General features: G+C 43.7%; 1 protein-coding gene across 8 annotated transcripts in view; it reads right to left on the bottom strand.

The window, feature by feature from the left end:
* Positions 1–1,952: 1,952 nt before the first annotated feature.
* DNM1 (dynamin 1) overlaps positions 1,953–24,085 on the bottom strand; it is a 76,682-nt gene continuing 54,549 nt past the window's right edge. The window contains exons 14-22 of one of the 8 annotated variants that reach the window (XM_075835130.1): positions 23,489–23,500; positions 19,060–19,173; positions 16,481–16,590; positions 16,158–16,269; positions 14,844–15,014; positions 13,949–14,190; positions 13,606–13,821; positions 7,977–8,014; positions 1,953–5,268 (exon numbers count right to left, since the gene is read on the bottom strand). In XM_075835130.1, the coding sequence (XP_075691245.1) occupies positions 7,993–8,014; positions 13,606–13,821; positions 13,949–14,190; positions 14,844–15,014; positions 16,158–16,269; positions 16,481–16,590; positions 19,060–19,173; positions 23,489–23,500 (999 nt within the window). In that variant the 3' untranslated portion in view covers positions 1,953–5,268; positions 7,977–7,992. The remainder of the gene's footprint in view (positions 5,269–7,976; positions 8,015–13,605; positions 13,822–13,948; positions 14,191–14,843; positions 15,015–16,157; positions 16,270–16,480; positions 16,591–19,059; positions 19,174–23,488; positions 23,501–24,085) is intronic. The other 7 variants (XM_075835128.1, XM_075835131.1, XM_075835124.1 and 4 more) reach the window with 7 other exon arrangements.

The raw sequence follows: 24,085 nt of genomic DNA, 5'->3' as shown, positions 1-24,085 counted from the left end.
CGCAGCATGCTGCACTATTGTTTTTGGTCATCTTGGCCGGATTTGCGACGGCGGCCTGTAATGAAGCCTCCAACACGGATGTGAAAAGTGCCACTAACGGATGCCAAACAAACAGATGGTAACGTTCTAGGATTTACTTTTGACGGACCTAGTTTTTTTCCACAGCGGTTTTACCTGTAGATTTAGGGCTTGTCTACACATAGCGGAACTGCTGCGTTTTTTTCTGTCCGGGAAAAAACGCAGCAGAATACGGTAGCAGCAAAGTGGGTGAAACTTAACAAATGTCATCCACACGCTGCGGTGCGGTGCGTATTTTCGGTACCGCAGCACGTCAATTCCTGCTGCGGAAAGTGGACTGAATTGCTGCGTTTTTCAGGAGATGTCACCATCCCCCAACACTGAGAAAAACGCAGCAAAATGTGCACCATTTTCTGTAGTAAAAAAAAAAAAACAACTAAATGGTGCTGTTTTTTTCCGCAGCGGAATCTCTGCTACTTTCAACTTTATAGCAAAGTATACGCGCACCTGCGGATTTCCAACGGTTTTTATTGCGTTTCCGCTGCGTAAACTGTAAAAACCGCAACAACATAAATGTTGCAGAATTTCTGCTCCTCATTGAAGTCTGCAGGCCAAACACGCAGCATCTCCGCACAGAACACCAGCATAAATTGACATGCTGCGGAAATAAAAAACGCACCGCAGAACGCTTTCCGCGTGACTTTTGTGCGTTTGTTTTTTTTTTTTACTTTAAGGGCTGCTGAATTTCCACACAGAATTCCGTTGTGGAAATTCTGCAGCGTTTATGCCACGTGGGAACCCGGCCTTAGGGTAGGAACACACACAGCGTAAACACTGCGGATTTTCCGCAACGGATTAATTGTGGAAAATGCGCAGCGTATTACAGTAGCAGCAGCGTAGGTAAGATTTCAACAAATGTCGTCCCCTACGCTGCGGTAAATTTCCACCTAAAAAAAAAACGCACATAAATTGACCTACGGTGCGGTTACTTCAACCGCAGCATGTCAATTAATGCTGCGGAGACGCTGCTCTTCTGTTGCGGGTTTCCCCATTGAATTCAATGGGGTGCTTAAACCCGCAACAAAGCAGTGTGTTGCGATATTTGCAGCGGAATCACAGCGATATGCCACAAAAATCGCAAGTAAGAAAAAAATAATACATTTCACTTACCCAGAGTTCCCTGCATCTTCTCCAGTCCAGACCCCCTGGATGATGTTGCAGGCCATGTGACCGCTGCAGCCAATCACAGGCTGCAACGTCATCCAGGGAGACCGGAGCGGACGTCAGAGGAGGGAGGGGGGCAAGTATGTGCGATAATTTACGCAGCGGAATGTACGGCTGAAATAACTCGCCACAATGTCGTGCCGTTTTCCGGACGGCATTCCCTGTGGTGCTCAGGGCGGATACTCTGCGCAGCTTGACGCAGAGTATCCGCACTGAATACACTGTGTGTGTTTCTACCCTTATAGTGGCCTGCAACATGTAGATCAGATATCTTGGAATCTCATCGTGGGCATTTGACCTTAGAAGACTCCGTCGCGGATTTGGCTGAAAATACCGGATACAAAAGCGCTGCATGCAGCGCGAATATTTCCAATAAAACCACGGACACCCTGATGGAAACTTGACGGAACCCATTAAAGTCAATGGGTTCCGTTGTGCGCCGATTGTGTTAGTCGTACAATGGAACTGGCGCTTACAGTATTTTCGTTGCTCTGCACCTCTAATGGTGCAGAATAACGGAAACACAGACACAGATGTGAATGAGGCCTTAGAGGGGAGGTTCTCCGAAGTCCATACGCCCTACTAGGTCATATGCACAGGGACTGTCTCAATGAACCTACCCCTTGAATATCTATTGCCAACATATACGCCGATGTGACCGATCCCTTGGTAGGTCAATGACTCTTCAGTTGACTCACATCACACTCAAGTATGAGACAAGACAATTTTTTTTATTTTTTTTACAGAAACATATTTTATTCACAGCTAAACACCAGGACCAAGAACTTCTTCCCAAAATTGATGATCCTTTTACATGCAGAGCAACAGATCCAGCTGCCAAATGACCGACGTCCAATCATTTCCTCAAGATTTATGTCCTACTAAAGACTGAAATTCACATGGAAGCACACCGGCTTACATATCTTGAAGATCTCATATATATATATATTTAGAATTATTTATAATATATTTATATAAGGATATGCCACTACCACAGACATGAGTTCATTAATAGAACAGAAGATGAGATTTGCATTTTCTTATATTAATAATCACGTTTCATATGCGTGTAGCACAACCATTGTACAACAGGACAGACAGTGTGGTAAGTGTCACACACTCCAAGACAGAACAGCTAGGAAGCAGGCAACAGTCTAAGCCCAGGGAGGCTTACAGGTCATATTGAGGCTTAGGACTCTCGGGCCTGGATGGGCTAACTCGGGTGGCTCTGATCACAGAAAAAAAGAAAAGGGGAGAAAGAGTGGGAAAGAAAAGGTCAAACACATATAGGTCTTGAAAACAAAGAGAAGGAATTAAAGTGTTTAGTGTACTTATGTACAGCAGCCAGGAGGTGGCGCTCTCTTCAAGTCCTAGGACCTGCAGCCAGGAGGTGGTTTTCTCTACAAGTCCAGAGGTGGCGCTCTGTACAATCCCTTTGGGCAGCAGCCAGGAAGTGGCACTCTATAAGTCGGAGGAGTCAGAAGGTGGCGCACTCTACAATCCCTAGAACCAGCAGCCAGGAGGTGGCGCTCTCTACAATCCTTAGAACCAGTCAGGAGGTGGTTCACTCTAAAATCCCTAGAACCAGCAGCCAGTGCTCTCTACAATCCCTGGAACCAGCAGCCAGTGCTCTCTACAATCCCTAGAACCAGCAGTCAGGAGGTGGCGCTCTCTACAATCCTTAGAACCAGCAGTCAGGAGGTGGCGCTCTCTACAATCCCTGGAACCAGCAGCCAGTGCTCTCTACAATCCCTAGAACCAGCAGTCAGGAGGTGGCGCTCTCTACAATCCTTAGAACCAGCAGTCAGGAGGTGGCGCTCTCTACAATCCTTAGAACCAGCAGTCAGGAGGTGACGCTCTCTACAATCCCTAGAACCAGCAGTCAGGAGGTGGCGCTCTCTACAATCCTTAGAACCAGCAGTCAGGAGGTGGCGCTCTCTACAATCCCTAGAACCAGCAGTCAGGAGATGGCACTCTTTACAATCCCTAAAACCAGGAGCAGGCGCTCTTTAAAATCTGTAGAACCAGTAGCCAGGAGGTGGCGCTCCCTACAATCCCTAGAACCAGCAGTCAGGAGGTGGCACTCTCTACAATCCCTAGATCCAGCAGTCAGGAGGTGGCGCTCTCTACAATCCCTAGATCCAGCAGTCAGGAGGTGGTACTCTCTACAATCCCTAGGACCAGGAGGTCGCGCTCTCTACAATCCCTAGAATTAGCAGTCAGGAGGTGGCGCTCTTTACAATCCCTAGGATCAACAGCTAGAAGGTGGAGGGTTAATGTATATCCTAGGGACAGCAGCGGTGAGGTAGCACTGTTCATAGACCATGCTATAGCAGCCAATAGGTGATTGTCTCTACACACTATAGGACTAGTAGCTGAGAGTTGGTAGTCTCTGCAGACCCTATGACTGGTTAACAGGAAGTGCCGCTCTCCACACATCCTAGGATCAGCAGATAGTGCTTTATATATACCCAAGGACCACAGCCAGGAGGTGGCGCTCTCTAGACACTCAAGGGCTATTCCCTTAAAAACATTTTTAGCAGAATTGATAAGTGCTGTTACACCTCCATTCTTCAAGGCCCACAACACCGCATCACATTATGCCACATTTAATAGGCAGGTAGTCCCTGACACACAACATATTTCAAATTGTCCTGAAAACTTATGCGTGTTATTAATTCAAGGGGCACTAGTGGCAACTCTGAAAACGGCGCATGTGGGCAATGCAGCCCTTTATTTTAACTGGAGGTGGCGCCACACAACACAATTATCCATTGTTTTTGCATAAGTGAAAGTGGTACTCATGTCATCATTGCACTGCCCCTTGTCTATGACTATTGTCTTTAAGTGCACATCATTTCTTTCCAGTTACTTATGGAAGGCTTTATTAAAAAAGGGACCACTCAGTGGCACCCTTCTGGCACTATTTGTAGGATACATATAAGTCGTGCATATAGTTATAGCCCCCTATTAAAGGGATAGTTTATCTTTGACCTATTCTGCCTGCATAGCCACAAGTAAACTATCAGGTCTCCCAAGGATATGTCCCACACAGGTACACTCTACCTGCACCGGAAAATATAAAAATTCCTATTTTTCATATCTGTATAGTGATATTTCAATCTTTATAGAATCTACCTTAGGGAGACCAACCTTTGGTTGTTTGTACGGAAGAGGTTGTAGGTAAACTACCCATTTAAATTAATTCTGTTTTGTATTCTTGTCTACTGCTCGAAAATGATATGCGAAATAAAAAGTTTAATTTATGTAAAAAAATTTGATACCCTGTAATACGTGATATAATTGCATAATCTTTAATTAAAATCATCAGCAATGATGCCCCCCCCCCCTCCTCCCTATATTTACTTAATGGAAATGGAAATTTCAAAATTGGATTATTTCAGATGGATCAAGCAGAGAAAGATGCAAAACATAACTGGACCACAAGAGGGCAGCAGAAACACACTAAGTGCGAACAAAGGACCTCAATATGACAAATGGTGAGTCGGAAAAAGAGGTAGGGGGAGACGGCAGAGTGTTGTCTTTTATCAGCATTGGCGACTACTAATTATATCACTCTATTTTGATTGACATCCTTTTAATACAAAAGAAAAAAAAAAGCGTACAACAATAGTTTGAGACACAATGAAATTATTTCTGTAAACTAATGGAGTGACGTAGGAGGTAGGGGGAAAAAAAAAAAGGAAGAAAAATAAAATATATATATATATCTATATATCAACCAGACATTGTATGTGTTTAAACGTCACAATATGGAGGGGCAAAGGGACGATACTACACATCTGTACAATACAATACATAGTGACACTGAGCCAGTGTTTACAACACAGTGGTAGAGGGGGGAACATTTTCACCATGCCCGGAATAGGTGTGATGAGGGGTTGGGAGGAGGGATGGGGAGAAAGCTGTGTTCGGCAGCCAGGCTTCTATTTTTTTTAATCTAAGAGGGACGGGTCGGCAGGTCGGATAATGGTGGGTCGTGTAGGTGATGCGGGAGCCTTCCTGCTGGACGAAAATAAAAACAAGAACAGACAAGAGAACACAGAGCATGATTAGCATCATTCATGATATGAGACAGTCAGCCCAGATTCCCCTGTCAGATGGAGAAAATCCTTATTCCTACACTGCTATACTAGCGGAGGTAAGTGTGCATGCGAAAAAATAGGAGATTACGTTGAGGAACTGTCCAGTACATAAAAACGTGAATACAAATGTGTTAGGTTGATTAAAAATGGCCGCCAGTTTTGATAGAGTCTCATGTATTAGCAAAAAAAAGTGGGTCTGTTGCCCATAGAAACCAATTAGAGCTCAGCTTTAATTGTCTAAACTGCACTAGCGAAATGAAATGAAGACTCTGGTTGCTATGGGCAAGTGGATATTTTTTCCCATACTGAGACAGTATGGACGCACGAGGCCCGTGGACTCTCTGAGCGTGGCAGTAATAAACTATTGGAGAAATGAAACAAGGACTGACTGGTTTCTATGGCAACAACTTGCCCATAGCAACTAATCAGAGCTCAGCTTTCAATTCTTAAACTGCTCTGGTAAAATGAAAGCCGTTATGTGATTGGTTACTATGGGTAACAAGGCTGGGTTTATAGTCAGACAGTTTTGATAAACGAGGCCCAATTATGTGTAGCAACATGGTTACTGAGCTCTGACCTTGGGGATCCCAGACGCAGGCCTTGCTGTGTGCGTCCATGGATAAGGAATATGTAGACAATAACCTGCGCACATGACGCATTTCATGTTCGTGACTGCATGTAAACAAACCGTGCAGTCATGGACCAGAACCTGGGGATCATTTTGCTACACATACAGCAAAGTGCGTGTTCCTTTCAATAAACTTTATCGATACAATTTTTGAGAAGTCTTGGTGCTTTCTATGGAAACCATGTTAGAATTTATGACCCAAAATGTATTTTCTTTTATGGTATACATTAATTTCTGAAAGATCTGAAATTTCTGATAGGAGTATAAACGAATCAGAGGCCTATGGTGTGTGTTGTACATGAGGCCCTCCAATGTCCTCCATGCTCTGTCCATGTCAGGTTTCGGAGGGCTGACTGTGTGTGAAACAAACAGCAAACACAGCAAGATCACAATATTACAACTATTACTGTTATGGAACGGACATGCGGTACGATCCAGGACAGGTGGATACACGAGAATCTGAAATATTTGGGGTCATGTACGGAAACATAGCGCACTGTATCAGAAGGCTGGTGATCCCCACAACATCCAATCAGATTACAGCTGTCATTTTGAAAATTAAGCTTTCCAAATGTAAGCTAGCAACCGATGGGTTGTCACAGACACTGCTGCTTTTGGCTTTCGGCGCTAGTTTTATACATGGCCCTCAATGGTGGGATGAAACGGTAACGGTGATTAGCAATTGGTATGTAGGTGAGAATGGAGGGAGAGGAATCAAGTTTGATGAGTGTATGGGACAACAGGTAGGTAAATACACAACATGTGATTGGAAGGATATTCGAGTGAAATCAGTCCGAGTTGCCAGGCACGGTTAATTTTTGGACAACAAGCAGAGCATGGCAATACCAGAAAGCAATGAAAAAGGGAGATGACAGTGAGATATAGGGATGGAGAATGTAGAGTGGACACTAGAAGAACAGAAAGCAGGAGAATCATCAGGTGCCAGAGCAAGAGACAGGTAAACATGGCGACCAAAAGAAACTATCATACTAGGACCACCAGTGGGGTAAGACCTGAGTCTGGTAGCTGGTGGTGAAGGTCTGTTTACACGAAGCAAGACCCCGAAGATCACGAAGTGTTCAAGAAGATAATTGGCCAACGAAGATCAATGGTGAATGATAAAACATGGAGGTTCAACGCTTCATTCCAGACGTCTTCATGGAGGGAATCGCTTATTTGGGGACTGCTTGGTGGAAACAGTTCTAGAGGAGGGTAGGGGGATATCAGTAAAAGAGTAAACTTGAGACTCTACAGATCAGTGGTCCCCAACCTGTGGCTGTTTTGCAAAAGCTAGAGAGCCGAAGGTTGGAGACCAGTGCTTAAGATGAGGAAAGGACAGATCTCCAAGAGGAAGGACACCTGGAAATGGTAAAGAGGGTTAACTACGAGGATTTTCTGGTTTCTATTGCAACTCTGTCCAAACTTTTCTTCAGAATCCAAACTAAACATGAGGAGAGGATTTGTCTAATGGTCAATTAAGTAGTCACAATGGCCAGTGGGGGTAAATATCCTTGGACTTTACTACTTGGAAACAGCACCTACTCCTGATTAAATTCTCAGTGCAAGTTGAAAAGACAACATCCAACTTTGCCAAACATCTTCCAGGACTTGCTATTGGCAATGGTTGTGGCCCTTTAAAAGGACCATGAAGATCCAACTAAACTAGCAATTTTGGATCTGACCCTCAGATTAAGACTTTTTGGTTGTATATGACGGTTTTGGAAGAAAAATTTCTTTACCGTGATTGATAATTATTCCTTCAAGCTATTTCAGGAGGACACAGCTTCCAACCAAGTTCCTTTAAGAATCACAATCCCAAACTGGGAATGTTGACCTCCGCATGGACTTGGCTCGGAGATAGGAAGAATGATAAAAAGACACTGCCTGGCAACAGGGCAAGAGACAGCAGATGGGTGGGAACATGTGCGTAACACACATGAAGATCACATGACTAGGAAAAGTAGGCACACAGGTCACATGACTTGAAATGCGTGACATACCGTGACGAGTGTTTCTTCATGGGTCACTGATAGTTATTCTGAAAAATAACATGAAGTCAGAGGCTGAGAATGCCACAGCCGGAAGCATGTAAGGGCCACGTATGCATACACAGAACCATGTCTGACCATGATACATACACATACAGCCACAGCTGCACTATTCCTTGCACCTAAACAAAACGGAGACTAATGTAGTCATACACACACACACATCTCATTCGGACAACATAGTAGGCCAAGTGTGAATACAGAAGCACATCGATGTCTGTGTGGTTGTAGGATGGACTAAGAGGTCCGCCATTGGAAAGTCAAGGGGTGTGTGTGTGTGTGTGTGTGTGTGTGTGTGTGTGTGTGTGTGTGTGTTTTAATTAGGCAGCTAATCATGAATAGTGTCAGTCTTGTGAATTCTGGTTCTCGATGAATGAAAAGTCAAAAAGATTTCGGTTTAGTTGCACTGATTATTTGATGAAGCTTACACATGCTAACTAGAGTCTGAAATAGATTTTATCAGCTCTAAAGAATTTTTCGTATTAATAAAAAATACCTACGTGCCTATTGTGCCAATCAATTTCAATGTCAAGAAGTGCCCGGAATATATCCAGGACGTTGCTAAGTGACAGAGGATGTGGCTGGTGAGTGACAACTCTGGATCACCATGCTTTTGTGGAGATCAGGGATTGCCACTTTTCAGTAGAGGTGGTGGGAATACATATGTGTTACTACCATTCCCAGCAGACAAAGGGAGGAAGATGACAGGAGGGGCCTAGCTCTGGATCATGGATATTTTTTTTAATATTGGCTTGGGGGAGGCTCGGGAGTCTTTTTCTCCTTACTGAAGGGTCTTCTTAAAGGTGCAACTCCTGTTGACGGGGGAATCTGCTAGATGCCTATAAAGAGTTATGAAAGGGGGTACTTATAGAGTCCACTACATGTCTGCCATGTACTGGTATTCAGCTTCTACCATACAAGTGAATTTCTCATTAAATATTGTTAGTCAATTAAGCGGGGAGCCCTGTTTGTCACTAGCCATTGGGCATCTAAGGCAGCCCCTTGGCATTGCTGATAGTCTTAGAGAGGGTTACCCTCATACTCCACAACCTGACTGGTTCAATGAGTAGACCAGAGCAAGATGGGTGGTTTGGGGGCTAAAAAGTGGGAGCAATCCTATTACAAAAAGGCATTTGCAGAGGCGGGGAACATCTCCAGGTTTCTATGGATCCTGACCAGGGCCACAGAAGAGCAGAGAGATCATTGGTTCTCTCAAAGAGGACCTGTCACTTCTCCGGACATGTCTATTTTAGTAAATTCTTGTATTCCCCATAAAATATTGATTCTGGAATGTATTTTCTTAGAACTCGGTGTTGTGCCGTTCCTCTGTTATTCCTCCTAGAAATGTATGAATAAATTGACAACTGGGTGTTAACATTCCCCTTGTTAGGGGTGTGTCTCACTCACTGTCAGCACTGATTGGACATGGTTAGTCTGTGTAGGGACACACCCCCAACTGGTAACACCCAGTTGTCAATTTATTCATACATTTCTAGAAGGAATAACAGGGGAACGGCACAACGTAAAGAATTATTATCAAATTATAATTTCATGAGGAATACAAGTATTTACTAAAATAGGTCAGAAGAGGTGACTCTAATTCCAAGTGCACACTTTGAGAATACATGCACTACATCGGTGTTCTCCAGCTGTTGTGAAACTACAAATCCCAGCATGCCTTGTCAGCCGCAGGCTGTCAGGCCATGCTGAGAGTTGTAGTTCGTAACAGCTGGAGAACCATAGGTTGGAAACTACCTCTGTGGAGCCTGCAGCCTACATCATAAGGGCTGAACTATTCAGAGGATCCAATGTACAGCGCCTAATTGGCGTTCGGGGTGAGGGAAATATGGCATCTAGCAATGGAGCTTAGACCTGTGTTAGTGACATATTGTATCACCGGAATCTAAGTAGGACCCAGTTGCCATGTGTATAAAGCTTTCATCAGCACAATCCACAGACACAATCCCAGAGGGACTTGTGACTGATGATGTCACCATGATGTCATTGATGAATCTAGCTGTGGAAAATGAACCCTCATTCTATATACAAGAGGAGGGGAGGGGGGAGCGCCAAAACAGACACAAAATTGAGAACGATTCCCATTATTTGCATCTATACTAAAACTTAAAGCGCACCTGTCACCAATACGAACTAGAGTGAGCCATTTTGGGAGTTCATTTTGTGAACCAAACATGTTCACTATATACATGGACACCACTTGCAGAATGGGTTTTCCAATCAATTTTATGTAAATAAAGCTCAATAATTGTAGAATAGAAAGTTCTGAAACATTTTGTGAAATACTTTGTATTTCAATTTCCTCACCATTTTTAAGATCTCTACTTGCAATCAGTGAATATGGACATTCCTGTTTACAACCACAGGCTGAAAACCTTTCCTGACCATGTCTGACTTTGTATCAGCACTCTTTTATTTTGAGTCCTTCACCTGCGGAAGTTGTAGATGATCAGGAAAGGTTTTCAACCTCGAGATGAAAATATGAAAGTTTCCATTTTCTGAAAACAAGTAAAGATCTTGAAAATGGTGAAGAACGTAAAACAGGATATTAGAAAATTGCTGAGCTTTTATTTACAGCAAACCAGAAACCCCTCGAATATATAATGGGGGGATTTATCAAGACTAATGCAAAGGAAAAATGGAGGAGTTGCTCGAAGGTCTTTCATTTTCAGAGGTCCTTAAGAAAATGAATGAAGAACTGGAATCTGCTTGGTTGATATGTGTAACTCCTGTTGCGATCTCTCACCATGCACGATACGCACTGGGCGTCATATGGTTACCTTGGCAACTACTCCGCCCAGAATGCGATAAAGTCGCTCCGCGCCAAATGTCAGGTCAGATGGGAGATCGCAACTGGAGGTACAGTTTAATTCTAATTTAAGGTGCTTTATCTCCCTGGGTTGCACCACACCCTTAAAGGGAACCTGTGTTTATTTAATGGCCCCTATTCGTGCCTACCAAAAGGCCCTGGATTTTGTAGGAGTCAGAGCTACTGAGGAGGCGGTCATGTGATCCTCAACTTTGCTTATCGAGAGGATGCACAATAGGGGCACGCTATTTTCCAGCCTGATTGGCACTTTGGGAAGGCATTTAGTGGGAGCAAATCTACCATCACACCATGGTGTGAGATGCAATAATGTAAAGAGGCCTTTTCAGGATGGGTAAAGAAGTATATGAACCCTTCTGCCAAGGTGACGACTGTATACTGTTCCTTCCAAAATGGGCAAGATGGAAGAATCATGTGGTCAGCTACTATTAGTGACAAACTCTGGCAATGCCATCCGGTTACTTCCATGCTAGAATTAGGAAAGTAAGCGGGGGGGGGGGGGGCTGTGAACGCTCTAGGCCCTCAAAAGGCTAATTGGATGTCTAAAGTGAAGCAATGGGGCAAATAACAGGCCATGCCCCTTAGAGTCCTCTAGGCCAGTCAGAACTGCTCAGGGTTCCTGTGTTCCTGTGCCAGGGCATCTCTTCCGACCAGATTTGTATGAAACCGAAAGATGTGTCATATGAGCACTCTCTGGATTCTGACTGGCAGAGAGGGTTCGTTCAGAGACTAGCTGCTTTTACTGCGCACCTCATTTCAGTCGCCCCTTAATCAGACTTACTCAGTGGACGCCAACACAGCCATAAATATAGCCTTAATTAAAGGGGTCCGTCACAATGCCATATTTACTTACAGATGCGAATTGCATCGATGTATAAATATATAAAAGCTAGAACTGCTCTATCAGGCGTATGTACGCAGTCCAAGCAGAGAATGTTTCTATAGGCCAATGCAATGCTACGGCTAATACAGACAACTAAAATTAGACATGTAGCCACTATTTTGTCTTAGGGATTAGGAAGCGGGGGGGGGTATATAGAATAGAGAAGTTGCAGTATGAAATGGGTGAAAGGAAAATTTGTTTGCAAATAGGGAAGAGCATGGATGACATGGTAGTGACAGTGTGTTATGATGCACTATGCAGAAGCATGCTGCCCTCCATGAAGATGACTGGTGAATGTGGAGATCTAGAAATGTGCCAAGTGATCTACTCAAAATATTCCTGATTCTTGGACCCTGGCTATGCAGTGACATCAGTCACCCAACAGAATGCGAAGGTCACACATGACGACATCATATTCTGACTCAGACCTATTCATAAACAAGTCTGGGGCAACAATGAACCAAGATGTGTCATCTGGGACAAGTTAAATACAGACACTATAGTATTAAAGATGACTCTGGTCTATGTTATTCATTCCTAGTAATACTACCAGATATTCAGATAGTGTAACTGTACCCGGCCAGGTCTTCTGGGTCATCGCTGCATGTACAAACTGAATAGAGTTGATATGGAGGAGCACTTTCCCTGTCACAATGATGGTATGAAAGATCTGCATGTTTTACGGTTGACATGTTCTTGTACATTAAACAATGTAAAATCCAGTCCAATATTCAAAGGTTAATAATTATCCCAAGTTTAAGAATATCTGAAAAAAGTCATTCTTATGAAAGCCGATTCCTTGGATGCCAATGAAGGAACGCATCTAGTGGTAGTACAATAAAATTGCGGATAATGTCTTGAGATCTGTGCGGCTCCCTGATACCAACTAGGGTCTCACTATATTATACCAGTTACCTAAACATTTCTACTTTCCGTTCACTCATGGTTACTCTTTATCTAAGGACAAACCTCTATATCAAAAGGTGTCACGACAAGTTTACTTTATCAGGGGCCTCCTCAATCTCCATAGTTATATCCCATGTTAGGCTGCGCCATCATGGAATATGAAGTAGCTGAGCAATGCATTGGGTCTGCACCTTTCAGACTTAGAGGATCCATGCCAGGGTGTATTTGGCTGGGAGTTTCAACTCACCACTGCAAAGGGGAACCCAACACTACAGATAAATATATGATAAGCGGTGTTGTCATTTGACACTGGCGCAAAAACTATTCCCGAGCCTACCACCTAGCTATAATGACGTCACATCTAGTACATGTGATTAAAGATGGCCGTGTAGATAGCTGTTGGCCCGAACGCTCGTTCATCCTACTGCTATTTCTCCGGACCCTCACGTGCCCGCTTGGCTTTGCCGAATGTGCATGTGTACTCAAAAGGGAGAAGAGAAGCCGCTGCTGGTCTCTTCAGGTGGTGGTTTATCTCCAGTGAGAAAAAAGGATTCAGCATGTTGAAATCCATCATTCTCGATCCTAATGTGCACCCCCATACACATTAGATAGTTAGCCGGTACAGGCCGAAGTTGGCAAATTGGTCCGACATTCATCTAAAGAGTATGGTCACCATTAAACTTGCTATATAGTATCACAATAGGTTATTGCAGCTCTGCACAGTCCACGGTGATGCTGTTCTTCTCGGTCAGGTTATTCTAGCTTGATGATTCTCTCTTTTTTTCTTTCAATCATTATTACAAGATATATAGCTTAAATCCTGGATAATTAATGCACCTTTGACTACTGAATTGAACAAAAAGATTGTATAAATTATCATAATCTCTTACTGGATATTAGGAGCTTTGTGCCTTTAAGAATAATATCCTTGAATCATACAAACTTACCTAGGGACACCAGGAGGGGCACGGTTAGGCCTAGAGGGAATCTGGGGAGGTGGACCAAAAGGATCTGGGGATGCCCCAGGTCTGGATGGAACTGGTGGTGCACTCCCAAGTGTGGTGCCAGGTGGAGGTGGACCTGGTGCTGGTCCTCGCGAGCCAGGTCTGGCTGGAGGTACAGCGGGTGCTCTCCTTTGTGGAGTAGGGCTTGATGTAGGAGACCTGAATTACAATAAGCAGTTGATTATCATAACTCATAACACTGTAATGTGTACTATGTCATGCAGTATTTCCATATTACATTGATGGCATTTCGAAAACATTAACCCAGGCCTTACTTTCTACTTACCTGCGCCCTGTGGGTACATTTTGCACCTGTAACCAAGAGTCATCTACGGGTGGAGGCATAGGAGTGCTTGTAGTTGTCGTGTTGATGTCACCAATAATAAGTAAGGCTTCTTTTAGGGCATGATACATGCGCAACATCTCATCCCTGTGTTGTGCCTGTTCTGGCGACTCTTCCATCAGGGTATTCTGATCACCACATGAATACAAGTTGGCGAGGAGCTCCGAGTGGATGAACTCTTTAGTCTAAGCATAGGAGATAATCAAAGTAAGCACTAGTAAGCACAGGTAAGCAGATCAATACTTTTTGGTAATGCTATTCAATTGCCTTAACATTCTCTCTCTTAATTGCTTCCCAGCTCTGCTCCATAAGGGCACAGTTATGATAAGTGACAAATCCAGCTACTGTGCCATATCTGATGGTGTCAGAGGGTCGGGCGAGTCCTGTCTTCCTGCATCCATCTGTAGTCTGCAGCTCTTCTTGTTAAGATTGGCTGCTGTGTAAAAGCACAAGCCCACCATTGCATTTCTGCCCGACACCTCTATCAGGACCAAGTTGTGCACAGCGAGCTGATTTCCATTACAACAAGGATGATTATAAATTATTATAAAACTACAAGCAATTAAATAACCATAAATCGTCCACAACTACGGACCCATTCACTTCTATTGTCAACGGATACCTTCCTGTATATTCACGGGAAGGTGATCAGGCCATAGAAGTGTACCGGAAAAGATAGGACATTTCACTTTTTAAGGGAGCACGACCCGCAAATGCGAGTGGCTGTTTGCTAACTGTCGGTGGACGGCCGTGCCCGGTGCATGGGGCCTAAGGCAACAGTGTGATGGGGTCATAAAGTTTCTCTTCTCAAATTTGCATAGTCTACAGAGAAACTTACATTGTTTATCATGAGATGCATAATAGTTTTGGGCATGAGGTCACGGACGGTCTTATTGACGATGCCCATGTAGGAATCCACCAGGTTACGGATGGTCTCCACTTGCCGCTCCAGTTGAGGGTCCATGGAATGCATGAAGCTGTCAGAGCCATTCTCCTCTGACTCACTAGCCTGCAGAATAGAAACAAGAGAGGAGAGGGAAGGTTTAGGATTGGGCACCAGACTCCTTCACAGCTGCATCCATGGCCTAGTTTATTACCGACACAGAACCGAAATAGCCAGGGACCTAGTGGCAATGAAAATACATTTTTGGGTCTTCCAAAATTAGGTTTTTGAAAATTAAACTTCTACTTTATTGACACCTACTTATACCTGACAAGTTCATCTTTTTTATATGATTATTTTTTTAGAGAGAAATATTTTGAAAGCTCAAAATACTAAAAAAAGGGGCAATACTTTGGTGGGTAATAAAGAAGAAGAACACCCCTCAAGGGCTTCCTAGGCTGGACCGGTTCAATGTCTCATGTCAGGCATGCAAAATAAAAACAATGTTAATGAAGAGAATTCAGGAGAATGTCAGAACCAGGAGAGAAAAAGAGGAAAAGAGCACAAATTAAATGTTCTGACCAGACTTGGAAACAGACGAAACTGAGGATAAAAAATGATGAGGACGGCCAGGGAAGAACTGTAGCCCCCCTGAAAACTCCGTCTTGAGCCTCGGTGGCCTTTCATGGGAGGAAAAGAAAGGAAAGTGAGGTTGTTAAAGAAGTAGGAGAGAACGTATCATGACTCCCCTGGAGCTAATAGCACAACTTACTTTATCCTTGTCCTTTGAAGTCAGATTGAGCCACAACAGAATAAAATAAAACACACAAAAGGGGACAAAATAGAAAAACACCAGAGTTAGTGGTTAAGGAGGGATCCTGGGGCCTCAAATTTATAAAACAGGAAAATATCAAATTGGGGGACTGGCGAGAAAAAACAAAAATCCCGTAAAATCACCAAGAAATGTAACTTCAGATAGAGAAGACAGTGAGCGGACCGTGACTGTGGAGGAAACCAGGGACAAACCACTTGGCAGTATGTAAAAAAATTATAGAAAAGGGGGTCAAATTAATGGGCATCAATGAAGAAGGGTTAACCCACGAATGGTCTTAGATGGTCATGTTGAATTCGGCCACAGGTATAGAACATGTTTTTTATTGAAGAACAAATTCCATACACCGTAACGAAAAGAGCAACGGATAACAAAACGATGGCATTTTTATATGACATCACTGGTTTTACGATCATGCTAAATATTTTTGAACGTACCACAACTCTCTCTGGGTAAACACCGGCACGTAGGAATGAGGCCTTCCAGCTGTCCACTTCTTCTTGAGTCTCGCAGGCCAACTCCAGTTGACGGTAATCCTTGTAAACGTTCCTTCAAGAACCACAGAGAGCAATATAGGCATTTCGAATGAAGCACAAACTCAACTTTTGGGCATTGGTTGTTTGGGTAGAGCAGATTTAACTATGGGATTTGGTATTATATTTCATTATTATATAACAAAAATTAAAATGGGACCCTTAGGTCGGATTACTCCCTCCAAAGAGAGGAGGTTTCTGCACTTGTTCATCCCCCCCTTCCCTACCTTTGCTCCGTGTTGAACAGGGCGAAGATATGTTTGCTGGACATAAATCCTTTTTCGATATCCCTCAGTTTCAGGTTATCCAGAGGAAGCATATACTTCTTCTCTTTCTCCTGTAGTGGGAGTAAATGAATGTCATCATCAATAGTCTTGATTGGAAATCTCCCAACATCTTGTGTATACAGCTCCTATGCAGACTTATGTGTTTCCATGGTTCAGACTATAAACAAACTCTGTGAGGTCTGATCTTGTAGTCATGTGACAGTAGAAGAGGGGACAGAGGGAGTGGAGTAAAACATGACTTAAGGGGGTTTTACACAGGACGATTATCGGGCGAGCGATCGGAGTAACGACCGCTCCTCCCCAACCGTTGCTCCGTGTGACAGGAGCAAACGAGCGCCGATCAACGATATCTCATTGATCCAAACCTATCAGACATTTATGATTGAGCTATATATAAGTATTACTTTTAGTTTTTTACTAGAATAGCTCAAAGTGGGGACAGGGCCGACGTTAGGGTAGTTGTCTCCCGGCAGGGATCTTGACTCTTCAGAGATGTGTTGGCTAAAATTCATTAAAGGCTCTCTAACATCTATTTTGTCATATTACTGGGATTGTTCATGCTTGGAAACTAAGAAAGGGTTACTGCACAAACATGAAATATGAACCAAGTGCAGGAGACACATGGAAAACTCCATGAACAAACCCAGTCCGGCACATGTTTCCAATTACTGCTAATGGCAAACCTCCAGCAGATGTGGAACCGCTCCTTTAAGTGGTGACTTGGTTGGGATACATCACTTTTGCCAGCAGCAACCCCTTCATTATTAACCCTTTAGTGACCAGCCTATTTTGGGCCTTAATGACGGAGCGATTTTTTGGTTGTCGCGTTTCAAAAGTCAAACTCTTTATTTCTCTGTAGATATAAACGGTTTATATTTTTTTTTTACACCATTAACGTAATAGTTTAATAGTTTGGGTCGTTACGGATGTAGCGATACTAATGATGTGTATAATGATGTCAATTGACTAGTAACATCACTAATTCTTAGGGTGAAACAATTTTACTTAAAGGGACACTAAACCTAAAGTCTCTTTTCTCTATTGGCTATGAGGTCAGGACCTGAGGGGGCGGAGCATGACAAGAGACAAAACGCACCTCCACGCCTTGCACTAATATTACACAATGCCAGATTGTTCCTTTAGTAAAATTCTACTTATATTTAATATTTGTATTCAGGTCTTAGTTTATTATCTTTTGGGAATCAATAAGAATAATATCCTTCTAAGTAGTAAGGGCCCATGCACACAACCAAAGTGGTGTGCACGGCCCGTGATTTCCGGTTCGGACGGCCACGGAGTGTCATCCGTGAGCCGTCCGCAAATCATGGGCCGTGCACATGGCAGTGTACATTAATTTCAATGAGCCCGGACCGCATGCGTCCGTAATAAGACATGTCCTATCTTTTTGCGGTCCAGGCTCCTGGGCAATGCACGGTCATGTGCATGGGCCCATAGAAATGAATGGAACCGCAATTCACCCGCAGATTTGCGCGTGAATTGCGGCCGCAAAAACACGTTTGTGTGCATTAGGCCTAAAAAAGCAGCGTCAGACACTTTTCTGGCATTCACACCAGTGTTTCCTTCATTCTTGGCTCTGCTTCCACCCTACAGGGAGCACTTTTTCGATGATGTATCTCCGGTGAATATGAATGAGGGTGCGGGTTCTGAAAAAAGCAATTTATCCCTGGAAGAACTTAGAGAGGAAATTCCACAAAGTGGAAAAACTAACTGATACATCTGTAAGTAATTTTGGGCAGAGACTGGAATATAGAAGTGTGGTGTCAGCGGTTTTCTAGACCTATTTACAGAGCTGCAAGTGGTAAGTTGTAAACTCTACGATCAGAGAAAAATAAATGCAGGATAGTTGCTATAAATAATAATACAGCTGTAATACTACTAAGTGGAAAACAAAATAAACCCGTGCTCTTAACTCTTAAAGGGTATGTCCACCATTGAACACCACTTTACAGATTACATATACAGTAGATTAATCTACAAAGAGATTGAGGAAGACCATGTTTGCACCACGTTTTTGGCCTATGTTTAACGTATATGCCGAGAAAAAGCTCTCGATATATATGTAAAGTGTAGGCTGTGATGTACGGCTAACAGTGGCATCCGTCACCATAGACTTCAATGGTATCGTTTAAACGTATACATCAGGAACTGGGATCATGTCGTATTCGTTAGACGGATACCATCATAGTCTATGGGTGGCAGGTGCCACTATTAGGCATCCGTTTAACATATCCATGCTCGTTTATCGGCTGATCGTTGCCCTGTTTACGCAGGGCAATTATAGGGAACAAGCAGTCTGTGAACGCTCGTTTGCCCGATAATTGGCCGGTGTAAAAGGGCCCTTACCTAAGCTCTTGGTGTACACTTCACTACAGCCTGCGGGTCTATTTATGTTTGGTGAAGTTGGTAAAAATGATGCAAAAAACCACCATAGTTCGGTAAATTAGCTAATCTTCAAAATATATGACATCAGCAAATATATGAAATCAGCAATTACATACCTCATCATCCTTGTACCAGGACAGGTTCTCTGCAGTTAGCACAAACCAATACTCCTTGGCACCGCCCTTCATTATACCAATGTTGTTGATGGTGAGCCATCCCTTCCGAATGACCTGTTGGCGAAAACGGGGTCAAAGGAGTTTGTATTCTTATAGACCCTTCCGTCCCAAATCCTTCATATTTGGCATTGCCAAGGATTGTGGTTCACTGGCAATCACCTTGAATCTTATAAAACACTCGGGCATGCATTAGGTAAAGCAACACAGCAGAATATAGAAAACCACAAGGAATAAAAGAAACTACTGAGTACATCTTTAATGGTGGAGAAGATGTTCTGTAAAATACTAGGACACTATGGATTTTATTATTAGATATATTATGGACAAAATTGGGCATCTCGGTTCTTGGCGTATATGTAATGGCCACAATATGGCCGAGGGAAATAAGTGAATTTTATTTTTGCCACCAAAAAAGCGGAATTCTAGAACTAAAGGCGTTGTACTCTATTCGAAAAACATGGCTGCTTTCTTTCAAAAACAGTGCCACACCTGTCAACAGGTTGGGGGTGGTAATGCAGCTCAGCCCAGTCAAATCAATGAAGCAGAGCTGCAATACCATACACAATGTGTACACGTGTGTTTCGCTGTACAACCCCTTTAAGATGTTCTAGCCATTGTAGACAGGTGATCATTGTAGAACCATGTTTTAGGGCAGGGGTCAGCAACCTTCAATACTCCAGCTGTTACACTACAATTCCCAGCTTTCCCTGACAGTCTTTGGCTGGCATAATAAAGCGTTTGTCAGGGCATGCTGGGAGTTGTAGTTTTACAACAGCTGGAGTGCTGAAGGTTGCTGACCCCTGTTTTAGGGGCATTTGTCTCGTAACTGGATAATTATATTTGATCATATGTTGGTAACAGAGTGAAATGGGCCACTGGCAAGGGCCTATGTACCATAAAGAAAGCCCAAGAGGATGCAACTGAACCATCGAAGGGGGCTGGTCCAGCTCAGAATGGCACCATCCCCATTATTTTTTGACAGTGTGAACCTGCCCAAAACTAATCTGAGGGTCACACCACCCTTCTCTGTTAAAAGTGGAGGTGAACAAGTCTATGATCTGGGGGTGCGGTGGCCTGAACTAGCCCCTCTCCTCTATGTACCCCCCTTTCTACTGGAGTCAAGGTTGTCACATCACATTGATATGAGGCCACATTAGGAAAAGCTGAGCATGAGTGATGATGGGGGTTATCATTACGTTGTTTGTGTAGGAATATGAAGAGGCATGATAAGGAAATGCATGCACACCCATCAAGCCAAAAAATAAATGCAAATCCATACACCAGCGCAAAACAGTGGCCATATTGTTTAGCGCCAAGCCAAGCAATGGAATAGAAGCAAGCACTCTTCTACAAGAGGCTGCGAATCTCCTCCGTGTTTGCTGCCATAGAAGACAGGTCGGCCAGATCCGAGATCTCACATCTGTAATCTGAGCGCTGCTCGTCTCCAGAAAAGCAGATAGGATGGATGGAATTGCAGTATGTGAGATATTCAACCCCAGACCTTTTCTAGGTTTCCATTGCCATCTACCTTTTCATGCTATAGCTGCAACTGTTATCCCTTAGGCCAGGGCTACACGGCACCTTTGGTCGCGACATAGAACACACGGCCTAACTTGTTCTGCTGCCTGCATCGCATTCGCCGCTATAAAAGTCTGTCCATGAAGTCTGGATATCTTGCAGCTGTCGTGTCGCGGCAACCTGTGGGCACAACGCGACCACGTTTACTTTTGTGCCTGCGATGCGGCAGCGCGACACTACGATCTTTGGCCGTGCGACCTGTGTCATGTAGCCCTAACCTAACACCTCAAAGGGTAATTAAACTTTCAAAAAACTTCTGACATGGCATAGTGACAGCAGAAGTTTTGTTCGGTGGGGGTCCGAGCACCGAGACCCCCACCGATCGCTAAAATGAAGTGGCAGAAGCGCTCGGCTGAGCACTCAGCCGATCAATTGGTGTACAGGCTCAATAGAAAGTCTATGAGCCGGTACACCAACTGCTCTGCTTTGCAAAAAAAGAAACGAAGCAGCACAGCGCTCACCCAATTGCTTCAGCTGCCTGGTTTTAGTGATCGGTGGGGGTCTCAGTGCTCAGACCCCCACCGATCAAAACTTTACATATCACTTTGACACGTCAGAAGTTTTTTGAGAGTTTAGTTACCCTTTAAAGGGGTCTCTCACTAACACAACCCCTTTTTCATATGCACTATTAGAGCATATGAATGTCACTGGGGGTCTCCCACTCAGGATACCCTTTTAAGAGCCAGAGTCGAGAGATGCTTTTATCAGCCTTTAAATATGATTATCAGACATTTCTTCATCATACGTGTCAATGGGAAAGCAAAAATTATTACCAGCTTTCCTAGAATCCTGAATGGCAAATCAGGCTTCGTTATGAAGCAGGGAAGGGCAGATTTGACTTTCAGGAGTCTGGGAAAGCTGGGTGACAACTCTTGAGGGAACTCTAATAACAGCCATATTAGTTGTCACCCAGCTCGGAAATAGCTGAATCAAATATTTAAAGACCTCACACATGGGGACGACTCATTGACTTGTAATTTTTTTTTATTTAGTGTTAATACCCCTTTAAATAATCAATATTTCTATGAAAAGATCAGACTGATATGATCCATATTTATTATCAGTAACAATTTACCCTCAGCTACAGACCACAATTACGTTGATTTAATCTAGTACTGGATTGGCAAAGAACGTCTGGATATTATGCCAATATTAAGATGGCCCCCAGGTTAGTAATGGCGCATCATGACCGAAATCAAGATGCAAGCGGTTATAATTCTGTTGGGTCTGGGTTAGTCTTATACGCACTGTTTATAGAAGGAAAGGAACAGGAGGAAAGGAGATGAGGACACACAGGGGGTGGGAGACTGAGCACGAGGAGACGGTGCATCTGGGCTTGCGCAGGGTCAATTTAAAGAGACATCACCCCTCTGAATGGGGTCCTGACAATTGTATATGTTGGACGCGGCCATGTTCTTTATGATTCATCTCAGACTATGTCACGCACTTGCAATGCTATGTGAGGTAAACTGAGGATACATCGTACACACACATACATTGCCATTACAGTGCAGCCAGCGTCTGATTGACTGATTTACATCTCCCTCAAAGAAAAAAATCATAGCCCTTGTTTTTTTTTTTGTTATATCTGTTTCCGGGAAAGCTGGGTGACAACCTATACGATCGCCATTATAGCTACAACAGGGGTTGTCACCCATTTTTTGAGACAGGGCAAGTTATACAGCGATGCAGGAAGAAGATGTATCACTGAATCACTAGGAAAGCTGGGTGATAACTGTGTAGAAGCTGTAATGGCGGTTGCCCTTCTGCTCTGGGCGCAGCGGATGCCCTGACGCCATTCAGCATCGCAACGTTGTGCAAGGCGCACAGAGTTGTGACGTCAAAGACGTGAGGTCCACCGCTGCGCTCGGGAACGAGGAGGGTAAGTATACAGTTACTATAGTAACAGGGGTCCGTGTCGTTTATATTACATAGATCCCAGTAGTAACTTTTAATAGACGTAGTTCGGGGGGGCCGCAGGCTCCCCTGGCTTCGGGCCCGTTCACAATTCCGACCCCTATAGCTATGCCACTGATGGCGGCCATACTGCTTTCCACTAGGCTTTTTCAGGAACAGATAGAACTAAGAAACAGCTTAGTAGAGAGGGCAACTCTGTGGGGGAGAGTCATAGTAACTGACTAAGGCGCAGTTCACACAGCGTTTTTTGGTGCCGATTTTGACACAGGAACTGCATTGAAATCAGAAAACACCCAAAATCTCCCTCCTTTGATTTCAATGGGAGGTAGTGGCGTTTTTTTGTTCCCGGGGCGGTTTTTGAGCGCTCGCAGAAAAAAAACATCATGCCCTGTCTTGGAGCGGTTTCCGCCTCTAAACCTCCATGGAAATCAATGGGAGGCAGAAAAAACATGATGTTCATTTAGAGCGTTTTTTTAATCCAGTTTTTGCATTTGCCTAAAAAAAGTCCTCAGAAAAGGCTTGCATTTCAAAATCTGCCTCAAAAATCCTGATGGAATTTTGAGGTAGATTTTTTGCTGTGTGAACATACACTAAAAGAAAAACTGTCCGTTGCCCATAGCAACCAATCACAGCACAGCTTTCATTTCTTATAGCGCTTTAAAAAAATGAAAGCTGTGCTGTGATTGGTTGCTATGGGCAACAAAGACAGTTTTTCTGTTAGATCGTTTTTATGAATCCCCCCAAGGACATTAAGGTGGTATTGATAACTGGGTAATGAATACAAGTAAGAATTGGGGCGGTAGAGTGGTCTGTATATGGCTGCCCTGATGCACTTCCTCCATCTTGTGTTTTCAGCCGCTGCCTGACTACTCACCAGGATCTCATCCTGCACAGGGTAACCATAGCAACAGCAGCAGAGCGCACAGGAGAGATGGGAGCAGAAGAAGAGGGACATACATTACTAGCAGCGCGGGTGCAGAACCAATTATGAGTCGCTACAGATTTCACAGCCCGTGCATGACATGCCCGTTCGGCTCATTCTCACACACACTCGCCAAGCCTGCGCTCCAAGATGTCGCTGCACCGTAGATGGCCGCAGTTTAATGACATGGACAGCCTGACATGGCAACCTGCCAGCTGTGTTACATGTGATATTACACAAATAGGCCTAAATTTCTTACATATTATACCACAGATGCTGGTAAAAATAATGGCATAATGGGTTCGTAGACCAATTTTGGGAAAACATATATTCTTCAGCTGACTGAAAAGATGTATATGGGGAGCTTAATTCCAAAGTTATTACATTTTATACACCAGAATTTTAACTGGGATCTCTTCTACGTTAGAAGGGGGCGCTGTTGCATTGGTGTCTATGGGAAGTATTTCACAATATCAATGGTGAAAAGTGGTACTGCAAATTACAACTGCAATAAGCATATGCTAGGGAACAGCAGACAACATATTTTAA

The sequence above is a fragment of the Rhinoderma darwinii genome, chromosome 8 (genome assembly GCF_050947455.1).
Source record: "Rhinoderma darwinii isolate aRhiDar2 chromosome 8, aRhiDar2.hap1, whole genome shotgun sequence".
Classification (NCBI taxonomy): Eukaryota; Metazoa; Chordata; class Amphibia; order Anura; family Rhinodermatidae; genus Rhinoderma; species Rhinoderma darwinii.
Note: the sequence above shows the minus strand (reverse complement) of the source record. Positions and strands in the feature narration are given on the sequence as shown.